Raw genomic sequence first — 22,476 nt, 5'->3', positions numbered from 1 at the left:
TAGCTAGACACTCAATTGACAGGACATACTCATTTTGTAGAATATGCCAGACCTGTTTTGCTTTATTGAAGTCATCCAAATGTCTGAATCCTGAGTTTTGAGATCCTTTCCCAACCAATTCATCCACTGGATCTTCTACACTTCTTTCATTGCCATCACCTTAAAGATTTCATCTCATAACAACGAATTTGGAACAACTTATCGCAAGTTGTTTTTAGGGATTTTTTTCTTTTTTGGTACTACAAATATGAAGTCAACACAACTACAACTGATTATATAAAATATTATTCTATATCATATAGGGAGTAAAAGTATAAATAAATAAAAATATATTTAAGCCCAATTAAATTCAAAATGAAAAATATATGTATCAATTTTTTTGTGGTTCGAATCTCTTCGGAACCCGTTGAGCGACGATGTAATGGGTTCAGTTGCAACAAAAGTGATGTCAACATGAATGTGACGGCAAAAATATGGTGCCACCACAAGAACCTAACGGAAGAAGGGGTAGTTAGATAAGGGAAAGATGGTTGATTTGGTGGAGAATGTCTATATGATAAAATTATAGAACATAGATGCATCTAATATTTGAAAAAATAGACCACGATGAACCAGTGATTAAGTGGTCTATGTTAAAATTGGAGGATTAACTCAATGTTACGAAATATGGTTAATTGCATTTAAAGTCAACTTCTAAATCTACTGTCACTTAAATAAACTTTTTTAGAATAATGAAATACAATTTACTCAAAATTAAAACTAACGCTCATGTACATTATCTAATATAATATACATCTCTTATTTTAAAATTTACTAACAAGTATTATTAGAGCACCTCTATGGAGGTGCTTATTGGGAATGTTCTTACTAAGTACAAATTTGTCTTATGCAGTGTAGTTTAACTTGTGACCTATTGGGAGTTTGTTCAAGTATCGGTTCTATATTTTACTGTGGGTTCAATAATGTCTTGTTTTCTTTAGCAAATGGGTTTAATAATGTACTTTTAATAAAATAGTCATTATAAAAAAATTATAATAATTAATATAAATAAAAAGCTATTTACGAGACTTGTTTAGTAATTTTCAAAAAAATTGATGGAGAGTTTTAGTAATATGCATAATGACTTAGTTCTATTTTCTTCTTTTATTTTCTAACGACTTATTTTTATCTTTATTTTGTTATTATATAAAACTAATAAAATTTTAAAAATTACTATATTGAAAAGAAAAATCAATTAAGTTATAACAGGTAAAAAAATGTAATTAGTGCTGAAGTGATCCACCTAAACAGCATAAAAGATAAAGAGATACAAGAATGCATTCTAAAAAAAATGCTAGAATAAAGATGTCATGTCTTGTTTACGTTGCTACCAGAAGTAAAATGAAAGACATCGAATAGATTATTATTAATTACAATTATTTATCTTTTAGAAACGAATATTAAATTCATCTTTTGTAAAAGATGTTAGTATAAGATTTGAAAAAATATGAAGAAAATGACAGCTTAATATTCTTAAACATAAAGTTGTTGTGTAATATTCTTAAACTTAAAAGTTGTTAGAGTAGGAAAATAAAAGAGAATTGAGTTATATATAATTTGATAAAAGCTAAAGGAGTATTACTCTAATTTGCTCTGATTTATTTGATTAAAAATTTAATTTGTGTAATTTAGAAGAGAACATAGAATTGTAGTCCTTATTAAGGAGTGACTTAGTTCCATTCTTCCATGGTGGGAGTTGAGCTGAGTAGAGAGAAAGAAGATGGTGGCGCGCAGGTTTCTGGTGGTCCACGACGACTCTGACTTTGATCTACATTACGACACAGACGACGGCTTCGAAGTGCGCCTCTTTCTCACTCACTCTCTCTCTCTCTCTCTCTCTCTCTCTCTCTCTATATATATATATATATCCAATTCATTCTTCCACTATTGTTGCAGGTCTTTCAATTCCAGCTCTATTCCCTCACTTCCGTTCCACCTCATCAACAAAAGGTTTCAATTCCTCTCCTAAATTTTCATATACTTATTTCCTAGACTCTGATTCTCTTCTTAAATTTTGCATAGATTTTCGGAGCCGAACAAGATACTCCTGTGGTCAATGACTCTGATCTCTTCGCCATTACTGACAAACTACGACTCGTCTCGGTCAACGACTCCGAACCCGAACCAAGCGCTGCCGATTTGTTGAAATCCGATGAGGAATTGGCCCGACTCTTGCAGGTTTCACCTAAGAATTTGCGTTCAGTATAATCGATTTTGGAAATGGAGAGAGAATTTCTGTATTTATTTATAGTTTCAACTTTATTTTTATTTTCAACGTTGTTATATCTGTACAGGCAGAGGAGGAAGCGCTTATGTTGCAGCAGTATGTGGCGAGCGAAAGTCCTCGAGAATTTGATAGTAGAGTACGGCCCCACGTTAGTCAAGTCCGCATGGTATTGACTTACAAACAATTTTATCTTTGTTTTGAGTGAGGAGAGCAAGATATTTGGTTCATGAAGTTGCATAACATGTGAAGACGAGAATTAGTTTTACAGTGAACGGGCTACCGTGTTGTCGTTATGAATATTGTTACATCACAGTTGATTCTATCATTCCGTATGTTGATTTGTTTCGATATATTGCAGTATGAGGATGCAACACGGCAGGAGGCTGCTCGGAAGTCCGTTCCTATGGAAGAGCTCGAGGAGAAAGCTTTGGTCTCTTTGGCCAAGGTAAGAACATTTATATTTCTCTTTCAAGAGAACATCTTAATTCACTGGACAGATATATTGTTTCATTTTAGAGGATGTTAATTTTGCGTTCAAGTAAAACCAACTCGTTTACGGTAACACTCTGTACGACTACTATAAAAATCCATTCAGCCTGGAATTGTCTTTTTCTTCATTTTGACAAGCACTGTATGTGGATTGAGATGCTGTTGCCATTTTATAAGCATATCCTTTGCTATTATGCTTTTATTGTTTTTGTAATCAGTAAGCCTGATAATATTTTCCAGGAGGGGAACTTCAAGCCATCAAAAATAGAACAAGATCATGCTTTCCTGCTGCAGCTGCTTTTCTGGTTCAAACGATCCTTCAGGTTTAAACTGGTTATTATATTGTCTATTCTGCTTTTAATTAATGCCAAATGAACCAAATGTTTCAATGGTCAATAACTCCATAAGGACTGAATAGAGTAGATCATAGATCCCATGCTTCATAAAGTTGCTGGCATATTTGTTATATAACTCAAATATGATTCTTGCAATGTTTGTCACCATGAAAGAAATCAATTAACCTGCATATGTGTTCTCTTTTTTCCAATTGCATCTTATTCGTTTCTTCTTTCTTTCTTGTTTTTGTCTAATAGATGGGTGAATTCACCATCTTGTCGTGATTGTGGCAATGAAACTGTAGGCCAGGGCATGGCTCCTCCACTTCCTTCCGAGACTCTTTATGGGGCTTCTAGGGTTGAACTCTATCGGTATGACCATTGAATGTATGCTTTAATGTGAAGTTACTCTGTTTTCCTTGTACTTAGATAATGAAAGTGGCTCTGGTGACATCATGCATTTGAACTAATTGTATACTTTCTTTAAGCTATAATTAATCAACCGATCTGTCTGCAATATATTTTTACTATAATCAGCTTAATAGTTTTCTTTAAAGTTGAAAATATCCTAGTTTTCTAGGTCAACAAACTGTTTCCTGTTTGATTTTATTTAGAACAGGTCTTCACAAGCAAATCCTATTTTATTATGAACGGAATTATTCATCCATTACATAGTACATATCTATTTACAGTTGGGAGATCTGGTGATAAGAATCTAGTATTGTTATTGTTACTTGGATTCTGTCCTTTTGCTTATAAACCATTTTTGATGGTTTCTGCTTATGTTCACTAACTTTTTAGCTTCTATTTTTTGCCTGACTTTCATTTTTCCCGTTATTCACATTTATCTTTTCACAACCCAGCTGTACTGTTTGCTCCCAACTAACTCGCTTCCCTCGGTACAATGATCCAATGAAGGTATTCAACTCATGTCAAGTTGTAATAATTTATATACTGAAACTCCCTTGTTAAATTTGCAGCTTGTGGAAACAAGAGAGGGCCGCTGCGGGGAATGGGCCAATTGCTTTACATTCTATTGTCGAGCTTTTGGCTATGAGTCACGTCTGGTTTGTAACTGGATGAAATTCAGCCTTTTCAATATGTTGGTTTTTCTTGGTTTTTATGCTGCAATTGGGTAGACAATGCTTTAGTTTTCTGTATCATCAATTGCTAGGACGTATGGTGTAGACCTGGTTTTGAATCTTTGATTTGAACTACTTATTTTGTGGCATGGCACATGATGATTCTGAAATTACAAATGCAGTGCCAAATGTCTTGTGTCAAACATCTACATGACAAAATCTTGTGTTTTGGTAACTGATTTAATTTTAGTTTTACTTGCTTGAAATGTATGCTCTGTTCTCATATTCATAGGGGGAAAAAGTCATGTTTGATATTCTAAATTAAATTGTTGTCTGTATGGAAAAGAATCAAAAGATAGCTGTGGTATAGACTTGTAAGTCTAAATTCAATTCTTGAATTTAGCTTGCATTCTTCTCAGGAACCCTTTGCTCTTTACAGTTGATTTATATGGAATGATTATTTTTCACCAACTAGGGAAAACGGGCACTGAGTATTGATGTCCTTACAGTTTTGCCAGTGAATTTTCAACCTAGGGTATAAATGTGCTTGTTTATCTTGTGAAGAATGGGTTTCCTGACACCGATTTTGGTTGATCTCCAGATCTTGGACTTTACAGATCATGTTTGGACAGAGTGCTTCTCTCAATTCTTGGGAAGGTATAATTTATCTAAAAGTTGTTGGCTATCATAATCTGCCCTTAAACTATCTCTGGTCAGATGTATTTGTTTCTGAAGACCTACGATCTTACAGATGGATGCATCTTGACCCATGTGAAGGAATCTATGACAAGCCATTATTATATGAAAAAGGGTATTATTCATTTATGCAGTACTTCCACTTACTGTATTCATTGCTATCATCCATCTAATTGATAGTGAGAAAATAGTTGTTCTTGTCCTCATTAGTAATTTGCATCTTTCTTTCATGTTTCCTTATTATTATTTTTTAAAATCTGTGGCATAGGTGGGGGAAAAAATTAAATTATGTAATAGCCATAGCAAAAGATGGAGTTTATGATGTCACCAAACGATACACAAGGAAGTGGCATGAGGTAGGTTTTACAATTTATGCTCTTTCTTTCACAAGCATGAGGATCCTGATTTCCTGATAATTTATGACGAATTTTTGTATCTTTTTCAAAATTGAGGTCCTATCTCGACGTACTATCATTACAGAGCCTTCTTTGTCATCTTTACTCTCTAATATAACAAAAGAAAGTCGAAGAGGTTTTGCATCTCAACTACTTTCAATTATTGAAGTCCGTGATATGGAGGAAAACAAAGAACTTGAGAGGAGTTTACATGCTGAAGATGACGAGTCACTCTCATTACCTGGAAGAAGAAGTGGGAATGAGGAATGGCGCAAATCCAGATTAGAAATGGGTTCTGATAAGCTAAGTTCCTCTGCTTGCCCAGTTCGTTTGTGCGTAGATGAGCACGTGACAAGGATTTATAATGCATTCCGTCCTATCCTTTATCAATTTGTTGGGGAAGAATTAACAAAGTCGGAAGCTGTTGAAGTACTCAGGATTACTAAAGGAATTCTTTTGGATCTTAGCAAGTCCCCCTATAAAACAAGAAGGACCTCCATTGACACAGTTCTAGATAACCCAAAATTTCAGAAACTATTGCCATCTTTTGATGACTTACTTGGTGCTCTTTCACTGGAGAAAAAGGTGAATACAGATGGGAGAGTTGAATTTTGTTTGTTTGGTGACCCTGTAGTAACTTCTTTAGCATTGCCTGTTGCGTTAGATGCTCTGGATGACATGATTTACATTCTTAACAAGTGTGAAAACTATGGGAAAGATATGTTTCTGTTGCCATTTTTAAAATTAAATAGAATACATTCCGGTTCAGCCATTGCAAGTTCAGAGGAGTTGCCTTTTGGGATTGTAAGTTTGTTTATAGCTGGCTATTTTATGTGTTTACCATACTTGTGCCTTATAGCACCCATAAAGTTGTCCCTGTTTTATAAAATTTCAGATAACATCAGCATTTGATGGCACCCGAATTTCTAAATGGGAAGAACCAAACGGAGCAAGAGGTATAGTTAACCAAATAAATAACTTACAACATCAGATTATGGTTTAAACTTAAACAGAGTTCTATAGGATTGATTAAGGTGTGGACAAACATGATTTCTACTCTCCCATTAGAAAAGAACAAGTTGCTATATGTCACCTACCATATGGTTATACTATATACTAATTGCCATTCTTAATAAATTGTATATATTAATGAGATTGTATTGGGACTTTTTCTTTATTGTAACTCATAGTGGATGGTTTTTATGCCAACTACATCAAACCAACCATTGTAAATCATATGTTGACTACTTGGCTTGGTATTTTTCTTTGCAAGTATTTTTCCCTAGTACCTCAATCTTCTCATTGTAAATAGATTGTAAACCAACCACTTACAAATTATAGTGTTAAGCTACTAATAGTCAAATGTTAGTAAATTGACTTCTAGTTGGTTTCTCTGCACTGTTATGTGATTCCTTGTTAAAATTCTCATTCTTAGGAGTTTTGCTTTGTTGGTTTTCTTTCTTCAAGACAGAAATTTAATATTAATGAAAAAGAATTCATAACTATGAAAAGTGTTAGGCACTGAAGCTATAGTCTAATTGAAAGAAATAAGGGGCAGAGAAGGGATGTGAAGGAGGAAGCAATGAAAAAATATTTAGTGTGCCCAAATTGACTAAGTGGACCCTAAGCATAACAGAATAGATAGACATCTGGCAGTGTGTCAATGAAAAGGACACTGGAGGGAGAATGCTGAATGTTTTACTGGGGGGTTGTGAGAGGAGGAGGACAATTTTGGGTAAAGTTGGTGGCCATTTGGCCATGGAAGAGATTTACTGAATATTTTCACACTTATTGCAATCTCTTGGTATGTTTTTCTTTTTCCTTTTCCATCTTTCTGTTACTGAATATTTGTTTTCCAGAGGACTTTCCTCTGTTCTAAGGAGCTATGCTCCCTTTTTGTTTGATAAATAATATTTAGAGATTTTCATTCCCTATCAAAATGCTAGTGCCAGTTTAGATGCTAGTGCCAAAAGTATAATTCCATTTGATTTCTATGTCCACCCCATTCTAAAGGTGCAGACACTGCTGCTCTCTTGATGCTGATATAAAAAATTTGTTATATATCTGACTTCGTAGGTTGTTGGGTCGTGTATAGAACATTTGGTAACGAGATGTTTGAGCTTGTAGCATATGAGTTGATGTCAGCCAATGATGCACCAGAAAGGGATCCAATGGACTGGTATGGACTTTGGGATGTACGCTGAATTATGCCTGATTTTTTTCTTTGTTGCTATTATTATCATAGCTTAAATATGTTTTTGATCCTTGATATATACCCGGATTTTGTGTTTGATCCCTGGTAAATTTTTCCTTCGCATCTGCTCTCTGATATTTGAAAAGTTTTGTTTTAGATCCATGTCGCCGCCAGTTAAGTGATGACGTGCCCGTTAAATATTTGATAACGCAATTTGTAGCGGCTCAAAAACAGTTAGTATTTGTATTTGTTTCAAAATCAAATTTAAATTTTCTGGCAGTTTTTAACCGCCAGAATCAATTAAAGTAAAAAATAAATAAATCAAGCACCCTTCACACTTTATCCTTGCACCGAGCCTTCAACTCCTTCAATTTCCTCAAACACCTCTTTTCCTCCTTAGAACCCAATTCAGCAACATCACCAACCTTGACCTTCACTTCTCTCCACTCCTCGAATGCTCCAAAACAAGATAATCATTCCCAATCCTAGACACAACATTACCCTTCAACCCAGCAGCCTCTCCAGATCACTTTTCAGCTTCTGCAACGCCGTGGCCTCCAGCAGAATGCAATGTTGCAACACGGCACCATCACTGTCATCTTTGTTGTTTCATTCTGGTTTTTTGTCAGCACGGAGATTGAGGCTGTAGGAGATGTCGGATTCGGGTTGGTCCCTGTTGGTATGGAGTTCGAAGATGAGGGGTTCGGCGTCGGCGGTGGTGGGGAGGTGGAGATTCTTCATCTTCTTGAAGGGTTGCCATTGGTTTTGGATTGGGGGATTAGGGTTTTGGGGGTGAAGGCGGGCTTCATGGTTTCGGTTCTTCTTTCACGAATCAAGAAGAAGAAGAAACACAAAAGAAATTACCTTAACTATCGCAACACCGATGACAACGATAACGACTCTCACTCTCTTTTGCAGATCTTGAATTTCTCAAATCAGGATAAAAAAACAACCCATTTCAACACGTCATCACATAACTAACGGCAGGTAATAAAACTTTTCAAATATCACGGAACATATGCGAACGAAAAATTTATCAGGGATCAAACGCAAATTTCGGATATATATCAGGGATCAAAAACATAATTAAGTCTATTATTATTAATTATTCAACGAGTAGTTGAGTTACTCTGCCTTACCTTATAGTCTTCTGTATTCCTAATAAGCTCAATTGCTCCTAATTAAAGTAATGTAACTACTCTCTCAATTTGTACTCAATTTAAAACTTACTTGATTGTAGTAACTTTATTTTACCTTTCAAAAAGAATTTCAAATGTTTTTCAAACATAATATAGTTTGTTAGTAGTATAAAACTTATGCCATCTTCTTATTTTAATCAAATCCTAAAATAACATGGAAGCCAAGCCAAGCAAATCGTGTGAAATGTGTGTGTACCCTGCTTTTGCTCTGCCTGTCAGCTACCATATGCATATGCTGTTGAAGTCTCCTCATTTCCCCTTGGTTAACTATTATGTCCGTTGACTAGCTCGATTTTCCTAAAAAGGTTCTGGTAACCTTTTCTTTGCTTTGTAATGAGTTGTCATGCATAAGCTTCAGTTAGTAAAGCAAGTGCTGTGTATTCATGATCTTGCGGATATGTTACTTTCCCAGGATTCTTGAAGGGAGCAGTGATGACGGGATCAGCTGGCGAGTTTTGGACAAGCAAACCTCTCAGTTCTTTGAAGACCGTTTCCAGCGTAGAACATACACAATCAGTTCTGCAAATTTTCCATGTAATGTTTTCAGGTAATTTACCTTAACACGGTGAAGAAATTTTAGCAAAAAATTTGGGAGTGGTGATGATAGGTAATCCAGGTGAATGTATTCCTTAAACATTTTTTTATTAAAACAATTATGATATTTTGATAAAGAATGCATATGCTTATATTTTAAACCCATTATAAACAGCTATTCTTTAATAGTTTTGAAACATTTGGACAAATGAATATGTTTTTTATGTTTAAAAGTTAAACTTTAAGAGTGAAGACTTTTATTTCAGATATTCTTATTGTTTTATTTATATTTTGATTTTTCGGATTTGTGTCAGTCTACTTATGCTGGGCTCACAAAATTAGAAAATAATTATTAACTTTATCATGTTTTTGCACTTTGTCCGTTTGTCGAAACCATATAGCTTCACAAGGCTAAATTGATTAATTTCATTTTTATCAATTATTTTTTTTAATAAACATGAAACAACCTTCAGATACTAAAAGGAAATCACAAATTAGGTAACTTATATCATCAAAATTATCACATACCTAATTGAATCCTAATGAATATGTGAGATGACGGTTAAGACTTGAAAGGCACATGTATTGATTGCATTTACGTGGGTTGATACATGGTCTAGATTGAGTGATTTATGATTGTTTCTTAATTAAATTATGTCAATGCAGATTTAGGTTTCTGGCAGTCAGATATATTCAGTCTAATTCCCGGCTGCAAATTGGTAGCATTGACCTCTATGCGAAATCTATAGGTAAATTGCGAGCATAATTGAGCAAATTCCTGTCTATATGTCTTATTAATATAAGAATAAGAAAAGGAAGATTAAATTTGTCTATACCGTAAAAGGAAGCCTATCACGGTGGATGAAATGAGGAGGCAAACCAAAACTTCCTTGGCTTGGGTGTATAGTTAAACGCCATACATAACAGTAATATTATTTATACCGGTCAATGTTTTATTAAAAAAAAAGCTGTGACCGCTTTGATTTTTTAAATTATTTTATTGGCATGCCTTATAAGGCTAGAGGTTTTACTTAGTTTTTTGGCAGTCTATGGAAACTTGTGGGAATGATTAAGCTCAATTGGTCTGAAATGTCGTTTTTAAGCATTTGGATTTTGCGGGGTGGGTAGTGTGTTCTATGGATTTATTTTTCCTGCACGTTTAAACGTTTATATTAGAACGAATTTGATTGATTTTTGTTGATTATCGCTAATGCCTGCTATAGTACCTACTCTACAATGGGATGGTTCATAACCCATGTAACTTTCGTTCATATTTAAGCAATAGTTTCCTAAACATATATGCGCCCACCCTGTGGAAAATGTAGATTCCTGGGACCGATTATGTTCTGCGTGTACTGGGGATTTACCCGTATCAGAAAATTTCAGGAACACTAATTCAGTAGATTGTGCTAAAAGTGTATACAAGTTCAAGAACTTAACGACTTGTACAAGTAAAAGGAATATAAGGCAAAAGCCTCTCACCCGCATCTCTCTGCAGATGCTAGCTATCATCTCTGTAACCCTGTTAACTAGGCAAACGCATTAGGATAACGCACGTATATACTACTAGGTGAGAGGGAGACTAAACTTAATTTTAATTATAAGGTAAACAAATTATAACATTCTTTAAAAATTTGAAAAGCCATTGCCCGGACCTAATATTACAAAATATATATGCAGCCATGCCCTAAATTATTTGCAGTCCACCCAACCAAATGAACATTTTGAACGTACGCGAACTAGCAGTTCTTGGGCTGCGTTTGCTTTATCAACAACAAACTCAAAATCACATCGGTCCCCTTCTTGAATATTGTAACTCCGCCGGAAATCATTCCATCCACCTCCCAAAAAATGACGATATTCTTTCTTTATGGATATGATCGACGCGGGCCATAATTTGCCATTCTCATCTCTCAGACTTATCTTCGACATTAGCTTGATATTCGTTTTCCTCAGCACACTTCTAGGAATTTCCTGCAACCCACCAACACCAATTATATAATTCAATCTAGCTCACCAAACTATTTTATAACAGAAAACAAATTGAGCCGAGAAACTTATTTGAGCAAATTAAACTTGTTTGATAAATCAGATTATTTTAGCAACTTGTATTTTTGTAGTGTTTTTTAAGTGCTATGCAACATTTGAGCTTATAAGCTCTTAGCCTCTTTTTTTTTCATTTTATTCTCACTATCTTAATTCTTTATTTTAAGTCATTTTATATATCAGTTAGTTTAACGCCTAATTTAACTAATTAGATAACTTTTAACCTACAGTCAGTTTTTCTGCTAGTTACATCAAACACACACTTAATGTTATTTGTCTGACATTCTTATTCTTATAATATGTTTTACACCATCTCCATAAATAGTAAGGAAAAGTAATTTCTTCACATAAAATGCACTATTCTGAAAAATACAATTCAGTGCCAATTACTCAAACAAACACATACATTTAAATCAGACCTGAGTAACTACCTAAATTGTATAGTACATGTAAGAGTAAACTAACTGACCACTTTTTTCAGTCTCCAGGGAGCATTAAAATATATCTGAAAATGATGAGAATTCTGTAATGGAACACACTTTGTTGGATCAGGTTTCTTCTCATTGTGGTCATCCTTTTCTTCATAAACTCTTTTTGATTTGAACCGAGCTCCTTCGGATGGACATGGACCTATATATATGCGCAGAAAGCACGTAGAGTTGCGTTTAGCTTTATGATATATAATAATAATGAGATTACGCAATACAAATAAACACTTAAAACAACTGACCTTCTAACACTGATTCCTCATTTGTTTTGAGACTAGGCGGTGACTGTTTCCGTTTACGACCGCACTGGATTTCTTTACTACAACGCTGATCAGAATCTTCATCCAAAATCACAGTGGGTTCAATTTTTGCACTACTTGCAGGGGCAGCTACTTTCCTGCACCCAGTTTTCGAAAATATCTTCACATTAAACGTAGACCTGCCATCATACTGAAAAACCAAGAAATCCCCATCTTCTAAAACTTTCTCCTTGGCAAATTGCTGCCACCCATCTTTAAAAACCAAGCAACCCTCGGTTTTCTCCAAGTAAACATCCCAAGATTTTCTATCGTGATCTACAAGAGTGACCTTCAATGGTAAGACTCCATTGAAGAACTTGGTGAAAGATGTTGGTATTTGCTGAAACAAGAACAAGTCCCCGGTGAGTATCACAGTCAATCTATGATCATGGATACGGATACGAGATATGCGATTTTCCAAAAATCTAGAACACGGGTACGTTAATACAATTTTTTAAAAAGTATGTATATATAAATAATAGTACTTAATATAAACATGACTACATTTTATAAATGATAAAAGAAATATAAATAAGCATAATTTATAACATAAAAAAAGATTAAAGGCACTACGACAAATCGCAATACAACAAATTGTCTAAGTTCTAATGGGCAATAAACTAAAACGTTAATGATTGGAAGACCTATCAGTTATCGTGTGTCATGCAACAGGAGATGGAGCCTCTTCTCTTGGTTTTTTTTTTCTTCATAGACCTTCTTCTTTCCGCGATTATCTTTTTTGAAGTTTTTTAATTTTTTTTAGATGTCTAGAGCAAGATTCTTATAAAAGAAACTATTTTTCACTCTGGAGATCTTTATTTCTCCTTTATTGTGACATTAAACTTAGTTTTATAGGCTTTATGTGATGTCAAAAGAGTTGTGAATGAGAAAAAATACTAAAAAAAAACTAATGAAAAACCTAACTTTTTAAAAAGATCATATTTTTAGTTATTGAACTTAGGTACGGATCCAATAGGTACCAAATTAAGTATTATTTTAAAAAAAATGGAACCATTCATGATTTTAGGAATAGCCGTGTTTCATAACCGTCAATTATACACAATTGACATTTGCTAAGCACAAAATATATTTTAAATGTTAGTTTTCACTTTTCATGATTCTTTGACACTAAAGAAAGACCTTTTTTCATATACAATTACGGTAGGGGGATTTAAACTTACGACACGATACAAACTATCCAAACCCTCCAACACTATGGCAACCCTAATGGATACGCTAGAGAAAGACGGAATGAATAAATAACAAAAGACGGTGCAAGAATTAAAAGCAAGAGAAGGAAATGAGAGTATACCAACTTGGTAGAACCTGTCCTGAGCAGGAAAACTTTGAAGAATTCTTGTAGTGATTTGTCTCCATGACTGGGCAGTGCGCTCTCCATGTGTGATGTGCAGCAAGAAGCAGCTGCGTCAAATATTTATTAACATAAACACATTGATAATCACTATCTATAATAACTTTCTTTTCTTAGAAGATTACGTTACCGTTTAGATAAGCTATCCACAAGATTTGTGATTACTTTAAATATATATAAAGATTTTAAAATATTCTAAGATATTAAATATTATTGGATTAAAAAAAATAAATGCTCAATAAAATATAAAAATTAAATAAATGTAAGATAAGAGTATGATAAATTTCTATATTATATGATAATTTGTGTACTTTGTTTAATTTTTTTTTCATGTGTACGTACTAAATAATCATTTAGATATATCTTATTTGATTTGGATTATATAGTTTCATGATATGATAACACACATACTAAATTAATAGTCAATATTTTAATTTTTATTTTGACTATTAATTTATTAAATTATGTTTCCTTAACTGTATTCTATTATTATAATACAATATAAGAATAGCATGATAACATAGTTTATAAATAATGATATAGCTCAGTAAAAAAAATAATGATATAGTAACATTGAATATGTAACAAATTATTTTATAACTAATATTTTAATTTATACAGCGTACAATATAGATGAATAATTTACATTTAAAAAAAAGCTAAAATATTTTTTTTTTATCTTTTTAAGAAAATTTGTTTTAATTTTTTATTAATCTTTTAAAACATTCATTATCATCTTTTATCTTTAAAATTTGGGTCAATATTTTCTATTCGAAATAACTATTATTTTCAATTTTGAAATATTTTTCCAACTAATTCAAGACATAAAATATTAGATTTAGATAAAAATTATAAAATTAACTAATGTTAAAAAAAATCGTAATCTTAATAAAAATTATGTAAAAAATAGAATACCACCATTAGTGCGCGACTTTTTAGTTTTTATTAAATGTTAATTTTTTATTAATCTTTTAAAACATTAATTATCATCTTTTATCTTTTAAATTTGGGTCAATATTTTCTATTCGAAATAACTATTATTTTCAATTTTGAAATATTTTTCCAACTAATTCAAGACATAAAATATTAGATTTAGATAAAAATTATAAAATTAACTAATGTTAAAAAAAATCGTAATCTTAATAAAAATTATGTAAAAAATAGAATACCACCATTAGTGCGCGACTTTTTAGTTTTTATTAAATGTTAATCGGTAGTCACGCTACCTACAACATTGGTTAAAGAATTATAAAAAAAGTTATTGGAATAGATATTTTTTTTAGATTTAATTACCCATTTAATCCCTGTAGTTTTCAGACTTATTCAATTTAGTCCTTAATAAGTGGTTTTTTTAGTTCCTATTGTTTACCATTTAATTTTCAATAAGTCTCTATCGTTAAAATTGTTTAACATCGTTAAATTGTCATTATCGGTCGTTCTTCTCGGAGCTCCCTCTCTTTCGAGAGGTCCCCGCCTTGTAACGAATACTGCACTTCCACCCCACCCTCACTGCGAGCGCTCGCTGCAAAATCGGCGTTGTCGTCGACCTCTCCGACACATGCAAAGGAGAGAAATGAAGAGGAAGGTTTTGACGACACAGTGTACGACGAAGTTTTCTGTTTGAGACATAGCACTCAACGATGATGACAAACGTTTTTGTTTCTTTTCATCTCCGTCATCGCTCCCCTCCATCTCATTTTCACCATAGATCTATTCTTTCAACGCCGTCAACAATGGTTGCAACCACCCCTCAACCACGTATAAACCTCGAGTCCTTATTTGATTCCAACAACAACAAATAGATCTATGGTGAAAATGAGATGGAGGGGAGCAGCCATGGGGATGAAAAGAAACAAAATATTTGTCATCATCATTGAGTGCTGTCTCAAATGAAAAATTCCGCCGAACACCGTGCCATCAAAACCTTTCTCTTCATTTCTCACCTTTGCATGTGTCGGAGAGGTCGACGGCAGGGTGGGGGTAGAAGTACCTGTTGCAAGGCGGAGGCCTCCCAGAAGAGAGGGAGCTCCGGGTAAGGACGATCGGCAACACTAATTTAACGGCAAAAATCTATCGGGAATTAAATGGTAAACTAGATGGACTAAAAAAGTCACTTATTAACTATAGGGACTAAATTAGATAAGTTTGGAAACTATATGGACTAAATGGTTAATTAAACCTTTTTTTTATGTTTTTATCAACTTTTTAAATTACAATTTCTCTCTCCTTATTTTCTGAAATTTTTTATTTTAGTCTCCTTATTTTTAATATAGACATTTTTTTTCCATTTTTACAAAATTCACAATTTTAATCCTTAATTTTTAATTGAGATATTTCGTCTCTCATTTTTTTAAAATTTATAATTTTATTCATTTTGTCTAATTTTAAACGTTGATCTATGTATTTTATAAACATTAAATAACATGTATTTATTTATTATCTACATGATAAAATTTTATTTTTAAATTATTTAATTGATAAAAAAAATTAATTTATTAAGAAAAGAATAAAAAAAAATACATAATCAAGTCTGAAATTGATAAATATAGATTAAAATTATAGATTTTTTAAAAGTGAGAGATTAGATGTCTCCATTAAAAAATAAGAGACTAAAATCAATGCTGATTTAATGAAATAAGGAGATGAAGATTACTTTTTTATCTTTTAGTTACTTAATGGATTTTTTTATTAATAAAAAAGAATGAACAATTAATGGAGGAGTTTTTTTTAATAGATAATTTATTAAAAATAAATTTAATTTATTAAGAAAAGAATAAAAAAAATACATAATCAAGTCTAAAATTAATAAATAAAGACTAAAATTATAGATTTTTTAAAAGTGAGAGATTAGATGTCTCCGTTAAAAAATAAGAGACTAAAATCACGGACTTGATGAGATAAAGAGATGAAGATTAGTTTTTAACTTAATTTTTTATGTTTTAGTTACTTAATGAATTTTTTTATTAATAACAAAGAATGAACAATTAATGGAGGAGTTTTTTTTATATAAAAAAGAAAAGTTAAATTTGTTCCTATTTAAGGATAAGAGGAGAAAAGAAGAAAAAATAAGTAGGTGAATGAATGAGGAGGATGGAAAAGGAATATCCACCCAACTTTGTGTTGAAAGCAAAGAGATAAAGTAATAAAAAAGGGCCAAACATAAAGCATCAAACCTGGGTGGGGTGTGGCTCTACTGTTTTCTCTTACCATAATCATCAATGGCTTCCTTATCCCTCTCCTCTCCCCCATCTCTCTCTTCCGCACACCACAACGCCTCCACGCGCCTTATTCTACGCACCCCTAACTCCCTTAAACTGCGCACTCCACCCCACTCCCTCCCCGCCATCCGCGCCATCACCCTCACCCAGGACGACCTCAAGAGACTCGCCGCCGACAAGGCCGTGGAGTCCGTCAAGAGCGGCATGGTCCTCGGCCTAGGCACCGGCTCCACTGCTGCCTTCGTCGTCGCCAAGCTTGGCGCCCTTCTCGCCTCCGGCCAACTCTCCGACATCGTCGGTGTCCCCACCTCCAAACGCACGGAGGAGCAGGCCCGCTCCCTCGGCATCCCCCTCTCCGTCCTCGACGACAACCCCCGCCTCGATCTCGCCATCGACGGCGCCGACGAGGTCGACCCCGACCTCAACCTCGTCAAAGGCCGCGGCGGCGCCCTCCTCCGCGAGAAGATGGTCGAGGCCGCCTCCGACAAGTTCGTCGTGGTCGTCGACGACACCAAGCTCGTGGACGGCCTCGGCGGAAGCGGGCTGGCCATGCCGGTGGAGGTGGTCCAGTTCTGCTGGAAGTACAATCTGGATCGGCTTCAGGAGCTTTTCAAGGAAGAAGGTGTGGAAGCAAAATTGAGATTGGAGGAGAGTGGGAAACCCTACGTCACCGATAATTCCAATTACATCGTGGATTTGTACTTCAAGACTCCAATTAGGGATGCATTGGCCGCAGGCGCTGAAATTTCCGCTCTGGAAGGCGTCGTCGAGCATGGCTTGTTCCTCAACATGGCCACTTCTGTCATCATCGCTGGCAAATCTGGCGTTGAAGTCAAGGCCAAGTGAGACTCTGAAGTAATTCGTTTCTTCTTCTTCTTCTCATTCTTGTCTCTGTATTATTTTTGTTTTCAGTGGAATAATAATAATTATTGCGTTATTTGGATTTTGCAATTTCTATGGTCTATATCTATACACTACTACATTATGCACAATACACTCATCTCCGCCGGTGAGTAATGAAACTTATTTTTACACAAAAATGTGGATGGAGAAAAAAATTAAGTCAATTTAACTTGTTTTTCTGCTTTCTAAGTATTAATATTTTATGAGCATAAGGACTGTGTCCATTTAATTTAGTTCAAAGCTTGAAAACAATCGAGGTAGCAAGTCCAATCTAAACAAATTCTATTTCATCACTATTCATATTTCGCACTGTTGTGCTGTTTATAGTTGTGTCCTGATAAAAATTTGTTTAATGATAAAAATATAGGAGTTATATACTACTATGTGCCAAGATTAAAAATAAATAAAAAATGTTTGAAGTTTAAAAAGATGTCATTGTGGCTGCTGGAATTCGAGCCCAGGTCTCCACGGCCACAACGTGGAATTCTCACCACTAAACTACAGCCACATTTTGTTAACTAATAAGAAAAGTGTACTTTTTTATATTTCTTACATTCCACAGAGAAATTGAGCAGCATTATGTGTTTTCTCGCTTCAGGCACCATCCATACAATACACCCAATATCAAGCTATAACATTTCATTCGTTTTTTCCACAAAATATATATATATATATATAGTTAGAACAAAAATCTGTGTAATCAAAGCTCTCATTATAATGAGCAGGATAATCATTTATGTAAAAGTAGGAGTCAACACAAGTCGAATTGAATTGAATCAGTAATTTTTTCATTTGATCCGATCAATTTTAATTCATTCGATTTGAATTGAATTTGTCCTTGTTTAAATATGTAGTTTGATCTGAAACAATCCAATGAGATTGGGTCATTGGATTTATTATTAAAATAATAATAGTAATGATGATTTAAAAAATAGAAATGTAATTCTAATAATATGTAATTTAATGCATTTTGAGTCAAAAATTATTTTTTTAACTACTAGTCTAATATAAAACATGCTTTTTTCTGTGTTAAAAGTTAAACCATATCTTATATTATATTTATAGTAATTCATTTAGTACATTCCTCTTTAAGTAAGGAATAGGATTTAAGCATTGCATATTATTTTTGCGCAATTTACTCATATTGACGTAAATTTGTTCCATTACATGTATTTTGAATGTTGATCCAAACCCACACTTACCCTATGATAGACTTGATTGATCTTAGATCAAGTCCTTATCAAAAGAACTGCGATGTACAAATGCATAAACTTTTGCTTAACTTGTTTTTAATTTAATTTACTTGGATCTAAGATCGGCTTTAGAGTTTTTTAAGCCCGTCCTGAGCCTAAAATTGTCCGAAGAGTCCAAAACGGTTCGTGATTTTTTATGTGTATTTAAAATAATTAATTTAGAATAATTTTTTTAAAAAAGTTATTATAAATTAATCATAAGTTGCAAAAAATTTCTTATCTTATAAAAATTATTTTCATTTTAAAAAATAAAATAAAACATCCATAATCTAAATTTTAAACACATACGAGTAGTAGTATCAACATTTTTTCCCTTCCTCAACTTGTTTCCTTAAAACATGAAAAGTAAGCCAACTAGCCAAGGACTACTTGTTTTATTATTATTATTATTTTAAGAACAAATTTCTTACATATATTCTCGCTGTCAAGTTTCCTAATTAAATGATGACACGTAAATATTTATTCAAAATTCTGTAACACATATTTAATGAAAAATGTATATTATGGAAAAGGACATCCACATGTTGAATGTTGAACTGGATGACAAAGATATAAAAAATAACTCGAACTATTGTTTTTTTGGTGATATGGATGTCAGAATTAGTTGAGAAAGAGGATACAGAGAACCGGAAATAAAAAAACGAAAAGGAAAGGTACAACAGCATACTAATTAGATAACAAATCGAGTGCGTTATTTGCTTACTCTTTTTCTAATGTCTTTCTTTTCTTCATCCACGTTGTATTAACTAAATATTAACTCTATTTCTTATAATCAGTTGAAGTGAAAGGCTCTTTGAAATATTCTAATTTCCATAAGTTTCATGTTACTCATTCTAAGAGACATGTGGGGTCATCCTAATTAAATGAAATGAAATGAGAGTTTCTCATTCGAAATACAATAATTTTTTTTTATCAAATCACACATCCTAATACTTGACTTTTTAATTCTTTTAGAGATTTATCTAAAAGATTTACAATATAACTAGGAAGAGGTTTTAAATACCACACATGAGTTACTAGGGATGAATTCAAAGTCAACACACACCTACTTATTGCGTGTTTGGGGGAGTAGAGCATTGTAAAAAAAATTATTCAGTGGAACACGTTTAAAGCAAAAGAACAAATATATGCTTTTATTTTTTTATGCTGACACCATTATTTTGATAAGAATCAGTTCTCATTGTTTTCCAAACACACTATTAAGTAATTTGTGTTAATTTATTTATCTTCAACATTAACTTCTGATGGTTGATCACCTTTCTCAAATTTATCATTTATCACGGATTGGAGAAGTTATTATATGTTTTAAAACCACCATGCATGTATGATTCTGGTCACTCTTTGAATGATACATTGCTGAAATTTTTAATTTACAAAGAGTTAATAAAATTCGATTATGTCAGAGAAATTCTGTTAAAATATAATGGTTCAAACCATACAATAATTTCTCCATAGATAGACATTGATAAAATAAAAATTACTATCATATTAATTGTTTTTCTTAAGATCTTTGTAGCCTTGACACTTGCGTGCAAGCCATTCATGGCCCTTGAATCCCGGATTAAGCCTCAAAGGAGCAAAAAAAATGTTATAAAACCAGTGACGTTTCTACCTTCTTATTTCTATAGAGAGGCACTGTCATTGAATATATGAATGTACTCCGCTAATCAGCTAGTTGATCCTGATTAAAAAAAAAGAAAAAGATTTTTTTTTTTTAATTTTCACTGCATGGTCCCCTAAATATTACTGAAGTCAGAAAAATTTACAGCTCTTGACGATCAGGCTGAGGCAATGTTGAATGATATTTGGGAAGCTCCAGGAGGGTGGCAAGTGCCAAATGGCTTTAACAGAGAAAACTTTGCAGGCCAAAGCCAGCAATGACTAGTTAAATAGAAGCAGAAGCACCCAGAACAGAAAGGGTTATGGTGAACAAGTAGAACAGTAGAAGAATGCAGGGTATATAATCCACGTGTGTGAAGTGAGATGAGATTGAAACTAATATATTCATTAAGTGGTGTTATTGAAGAAAACAAGAAATGGGGAAGGCCAGCAAATGGATCAGAAACTTCCTACTAGGGAAAAAAGAAGATAAAATAAAGAAGATCGATGCATTCTGCAGCGAGGATAAGAGTGGCAACACAGGGAGTCTGATTGTGAGTCCCAAAGTGAAGCGCAGATGGAGCTTCGGAAAACTAACAGGAGCAGGGCATAAATTTTCCAGATCATTTGACTCAGCTGACTCTGCAAAACTTCAAATACAAGCCTTGTTGGAAACCAAGACTCCAAGGCGTCTTCCAAAACCATTAGCAAAGCCTTCTAAAGATAAAAACAAAGCCGCTACAAAGATTCAGGCTAGCTTTCGCTCTTATTTGGTATGAATTTCTTTTTTCAAATACTTTATGGTTTCTCCTTTGATAATCATAATGTTGTATCCTTACATTTAAATAGTCCTGGACTCAAAACATTTGGAGCTCTACATGTAAATTTTCAGGCAAGGAGAGCATTGCATGCTTTAAGGGGATTAGTCAAGTTACAGGCACTAGTGAGGGGTCACCTTGTAAGGAAACAAACAACTGCTACACTGCGTGGAATGCATGCGTTGATGGCCATACAAGTTAGAGCCCGAATTCACAGAGTTCAGATGGCAGAGGAAGCAAACCTCCTCCGACAACAATCGCCTCCGCAACATAGACAAGTTCCATACTCCACTGATCTCATAACAGAAGAAAATAAAGTAAGATTTAGACTCTCCAAAATATCTCTATTTTATCATCTGAAGATTGACATAGCATGCTTATTCAAGTAATAAAACCATTATGTTCATTTTAGAACTAGTAAATCCTATTGAAATTTTGGTTAATTTTCAGTTATCCTGCATTCTTGATAATGCCTATAATATAGCTATTGTGTATAGGATTCAAACCATATGAGTGTGGAAGAAATGTTGGAGGTTTTGAAAAGCAGAAGTGGCCCACTAGATGGTTCATATGTTAAGGGCAGAGAGCGTGATTCCATGACATACTATTCCAAGCATGTGCCGGTTGTTTCTAAACGAGAAAACCAATACAAGAAAACTCTAATCATAGAACCAAACAGCCTAGAAAACTACCGATCCATGTCTGAATTTAACCCAACGACAATTGCCTTGTCAACTTCTCAGCGCCATTCAGTGCCTCACGGCCAATCACTGTCACCAAATTACATGAACAAGACAGAATCTTCAAGGGCTAAAGCAAGGTCGCAGAGTGAACCAAGACAACGACCAATACGGGGAACAAGGCACAAAGGCAAGTCTGTGGAATCACCATTGAATGGTCCAAGACAAAATCTGTTCTCAAACTCGTTACGCTTCGATCATGGAAGCATGGACCATTGGGTTATCAATTTTCATGGGTCAACGAACGACAGCAGGCGCAATTCCTTTGGCAGCAGCTCGGTTACTACTGATTCCTATTATTGAGTTCTCCTTATGGGTTACAGAACAAGCTAGTAATTCAATTTTGAACCTAATGCATAAGTCATGTATTACTATAAAATGCCTTGTAACCCTTCTGAGTTTGAGCAACGCAATTGCATCACCCATCTACCTGTACTTCGCAGCAAAACCGTTGTGCATGGTGGGATGCTAGATCGATAATCATTTATTAAAGGTTAAAACTTAGTACAAAATTCGAGTTATACTTTGGCAACTTATGCTCATCTTTCGT

The 22,476-nt window shown here is 33.8% G+C and overlaps 4 protein-coding genes and 1 non-coding gene across 7 annotated transcripts; 3 read left to right on the top strand and 2 right to left on the bottom strand.

The window, feature by feature from the left end:
- Nucleotides 1-1,641: 1,641 nt before the first annotated feature.
- Nucleotides 1,642-10,394, top strand: LOC114407693 (peptide-N(4)-(N-acetyl-beta-glucosaminyl)asparagine amidase-like). Of its 3 annotated transcripts, none has more exons than XR_003665676.1 (17): nt 1,642-1,837; nt 1,936-1,989; nt 2,062-2,217; nt 2,334-2,432; nt 2,625-2,711; nt 2,996-3,078; nt 3,349-3,462; nt 3,954-4,008; nt 4,071-4,157; nt 4,774-4,829; nt 4,924-4,983; nt 5,137-5,224; nt 5,321-6,067; nt 6,159-6,219; nt 7,340-7,442; nt 8,818-8,961; nt 9,069-9,202. XR_003665676.1 is itself a non-coding variant. In XM_028370885.1 (17 exons), exons 1-17 carry the CDS (start codon nt 1,760-1,762, stop codon nt 9,954-9,956), a joined length of 2,163 nt encoding a protein of 720 aa, XP_028226686.1. In that variant the 5' UTR covers nt 1,649-1,759; the 3' UTR covers nt 9,957-10,394. The 3 variants fall into 3 exon arrangements, 2 of the variants coding, with proteins under 2 accessions (XP_028226687.1, XP_028226686.1); XM_028370885.1 differs by lacking the exon at nt 8,818-8,961 and adding an exon at nt 9,857-10,394 and having other exon boundaries at nt 1,649-1,837; nt 9,069-9,203; XM_028370886.1 differs by lacking the exons at nt 7,340-7,442; nt 8,818-8,961 and adding an exon at nt 9,857-10,394 and having other exon boundaries at nt 1,643-1,837; nt 9,069-9,203.
- A 296-nt stretch (nt 10,395-10,690) lies between these two features.
- Nucleotides 10,691-13,442, bottom strand: LOC114407694 (putative B3 domain-containing protein At5g66980). Its single transcript, XM_028370888.1, has 4 exons — nt 13,336-13,442; nt 11,967-12,363; nt 11,706-11,866; nt 10,691-11,164 (listed from the first exon to the last, which is right to left on the bottom strand). Exons 1-4 carry the CDS (start codon nt 13,420-13,422, stop codon nt 10,883-10,885), a joined length of 927 nt encoding a protein of 308 aa, XP_028226689.1. The 5' UTR covers nt 13,423-13,442; the 3' UTR covers nt 10,691-10,882.
- Nucleotides 13,443-16,478: 3,036 nt separating this feature from the next.
- On the top strand, nt 16,479-17,577 carry LOC114407692 (probable ribose-5-phosphate isomerase 3, chloroplastic). The gene has a single exon (XM_028370884.1). The coding sequence runs from the start codon at nt 16,614-16,616 to the stop codon at nt 17,457-17,459; it is 846 nt and encodes a 281-aa protein (XP_028226685.1). The 5' UTR covers nt 16,479-16,613; the 3' UTR covers nt 17,460-17,577.
- A 375-nt stretch (nt 17,578-17,952) lies between these two features.
- Nucleotides 17,953-18,024, bottom strand: TRNAH-GUG. The gene has a single exon. It is a non-coding gene; the product is annotated as a tRNA-His (tRNA).
- A 2,395-nt stretch (nt 18,025-20,419) lies between these two features.
- LOC114407690 lies at nt 20,420-22,438 on the top strand. The gene is made up of 3 exons (XM_028370883.1): nt 20,420-21,141; nt 21,261-21,503; nt 21,684-22,438. The coding sequence occupies exons 1-3, from the start codon at nt 20,806-20,808 to the stop codon at nt 22,227-22,229; spliced, it is 1,125 nt and encodes a 374-aa protein (XP_028226684.1). The 5' UTR covers nt 20,420-20,805; the 3' UTR covers nt 22,230-22,438.
- Nucleotides 22,439-22,476: the final 38 nt, after the last annotated feature.

This window comes from Glycine soja, chromosome 3 (assembly GCF_004193775.1).
Source record: "Glycine soja cultivar W05 chromosome 3, ASM419377v2, whole genome shotgun sequence".
Lineage (NCBI taxonomy): Eukaryota > Viridiplantae > Streptophyta > Magnoliopsida > Fabales > Fabaceae > Glycine > Glycine soja.
This window is presented reverse-complemented; position numbering and strand designations above follow the sequence as displayed.

Excerpts from the sequence above, each read along its gene's own strand:
- LOC114407693 (XM_028370885.1), top strand. The coding sequence starts at position 1,760 with ATGGTGGCGCGCAGGTTTCTGGTGGTCCACGACGACTCTGACTTTGAT. Across the intron at positions 4,830-4,923 it reads TTCTCTCAATTCTTGGGAAG|ATGGATGCATCTTGACCCAT; the intron begins GTATAATTTATC and ends ACGATCTTACAG. Across the intron at positions 6,068-6,158 it reads AGGAGTTGCCTTTTGGGATT|ATAACATCAGCATTTGATGG; the intron begins GTAAGTTTGTTT and ends ATAAAATTTCAG.
- LOC114407694 (XM_028370888.1), bottom strand. The coding sequence starts at position 13,422 with ATGGAGAGCGCACTGCCCAGTCATGGAGACAAATCACTACAAGAATTC. Across the intron at positions 11,867-11,966 it reads TGAGGAATCAGTGTTAGAAG|GTCCATGTCCATCCGAAGGA; the intron begins GTCAGTTGTTTT and ends GCATATATATAG. Across the intron at positions 11,165-11,705 it reads CCTGGAGACTGAAAAAAGTG|GAAATTCCTAGAAGTGTGCT; the intron begins GTCAGTTAGTTT and ends GGTGGGTTGCAG.
- LOC114407692 (XM_028370884.1), top strand. The coding sequence starts at position 16,614 with ATGGCTTCCTTATCCCTCTCCTCTCCCCCATCTCTCTCTTCCGCACAC.
- LOC114407690 (XM_028370883.1), top strand. The coding sequence starts at position 20,806 with ATGGGGAAGGCCAGCAAATGGATCAGAAACTTCCTACTAGGGAAAAAA. Across the intron at positions 21,142-21,260 it reads CTAGCTTTCGCTCTTATTTG|GCAAGGAGAGCATTGCATGC; the intron begins GTATGAATTTCT and ends GTAAATTTTCAG. Across the intron at positions 21,504-21,683 it reads TCATAACAGAAGAAAATAAA|GATTCAAACCATATGAGTGT; the intron begins GTAAGATTTAGA and ends TATTGTGTATAG.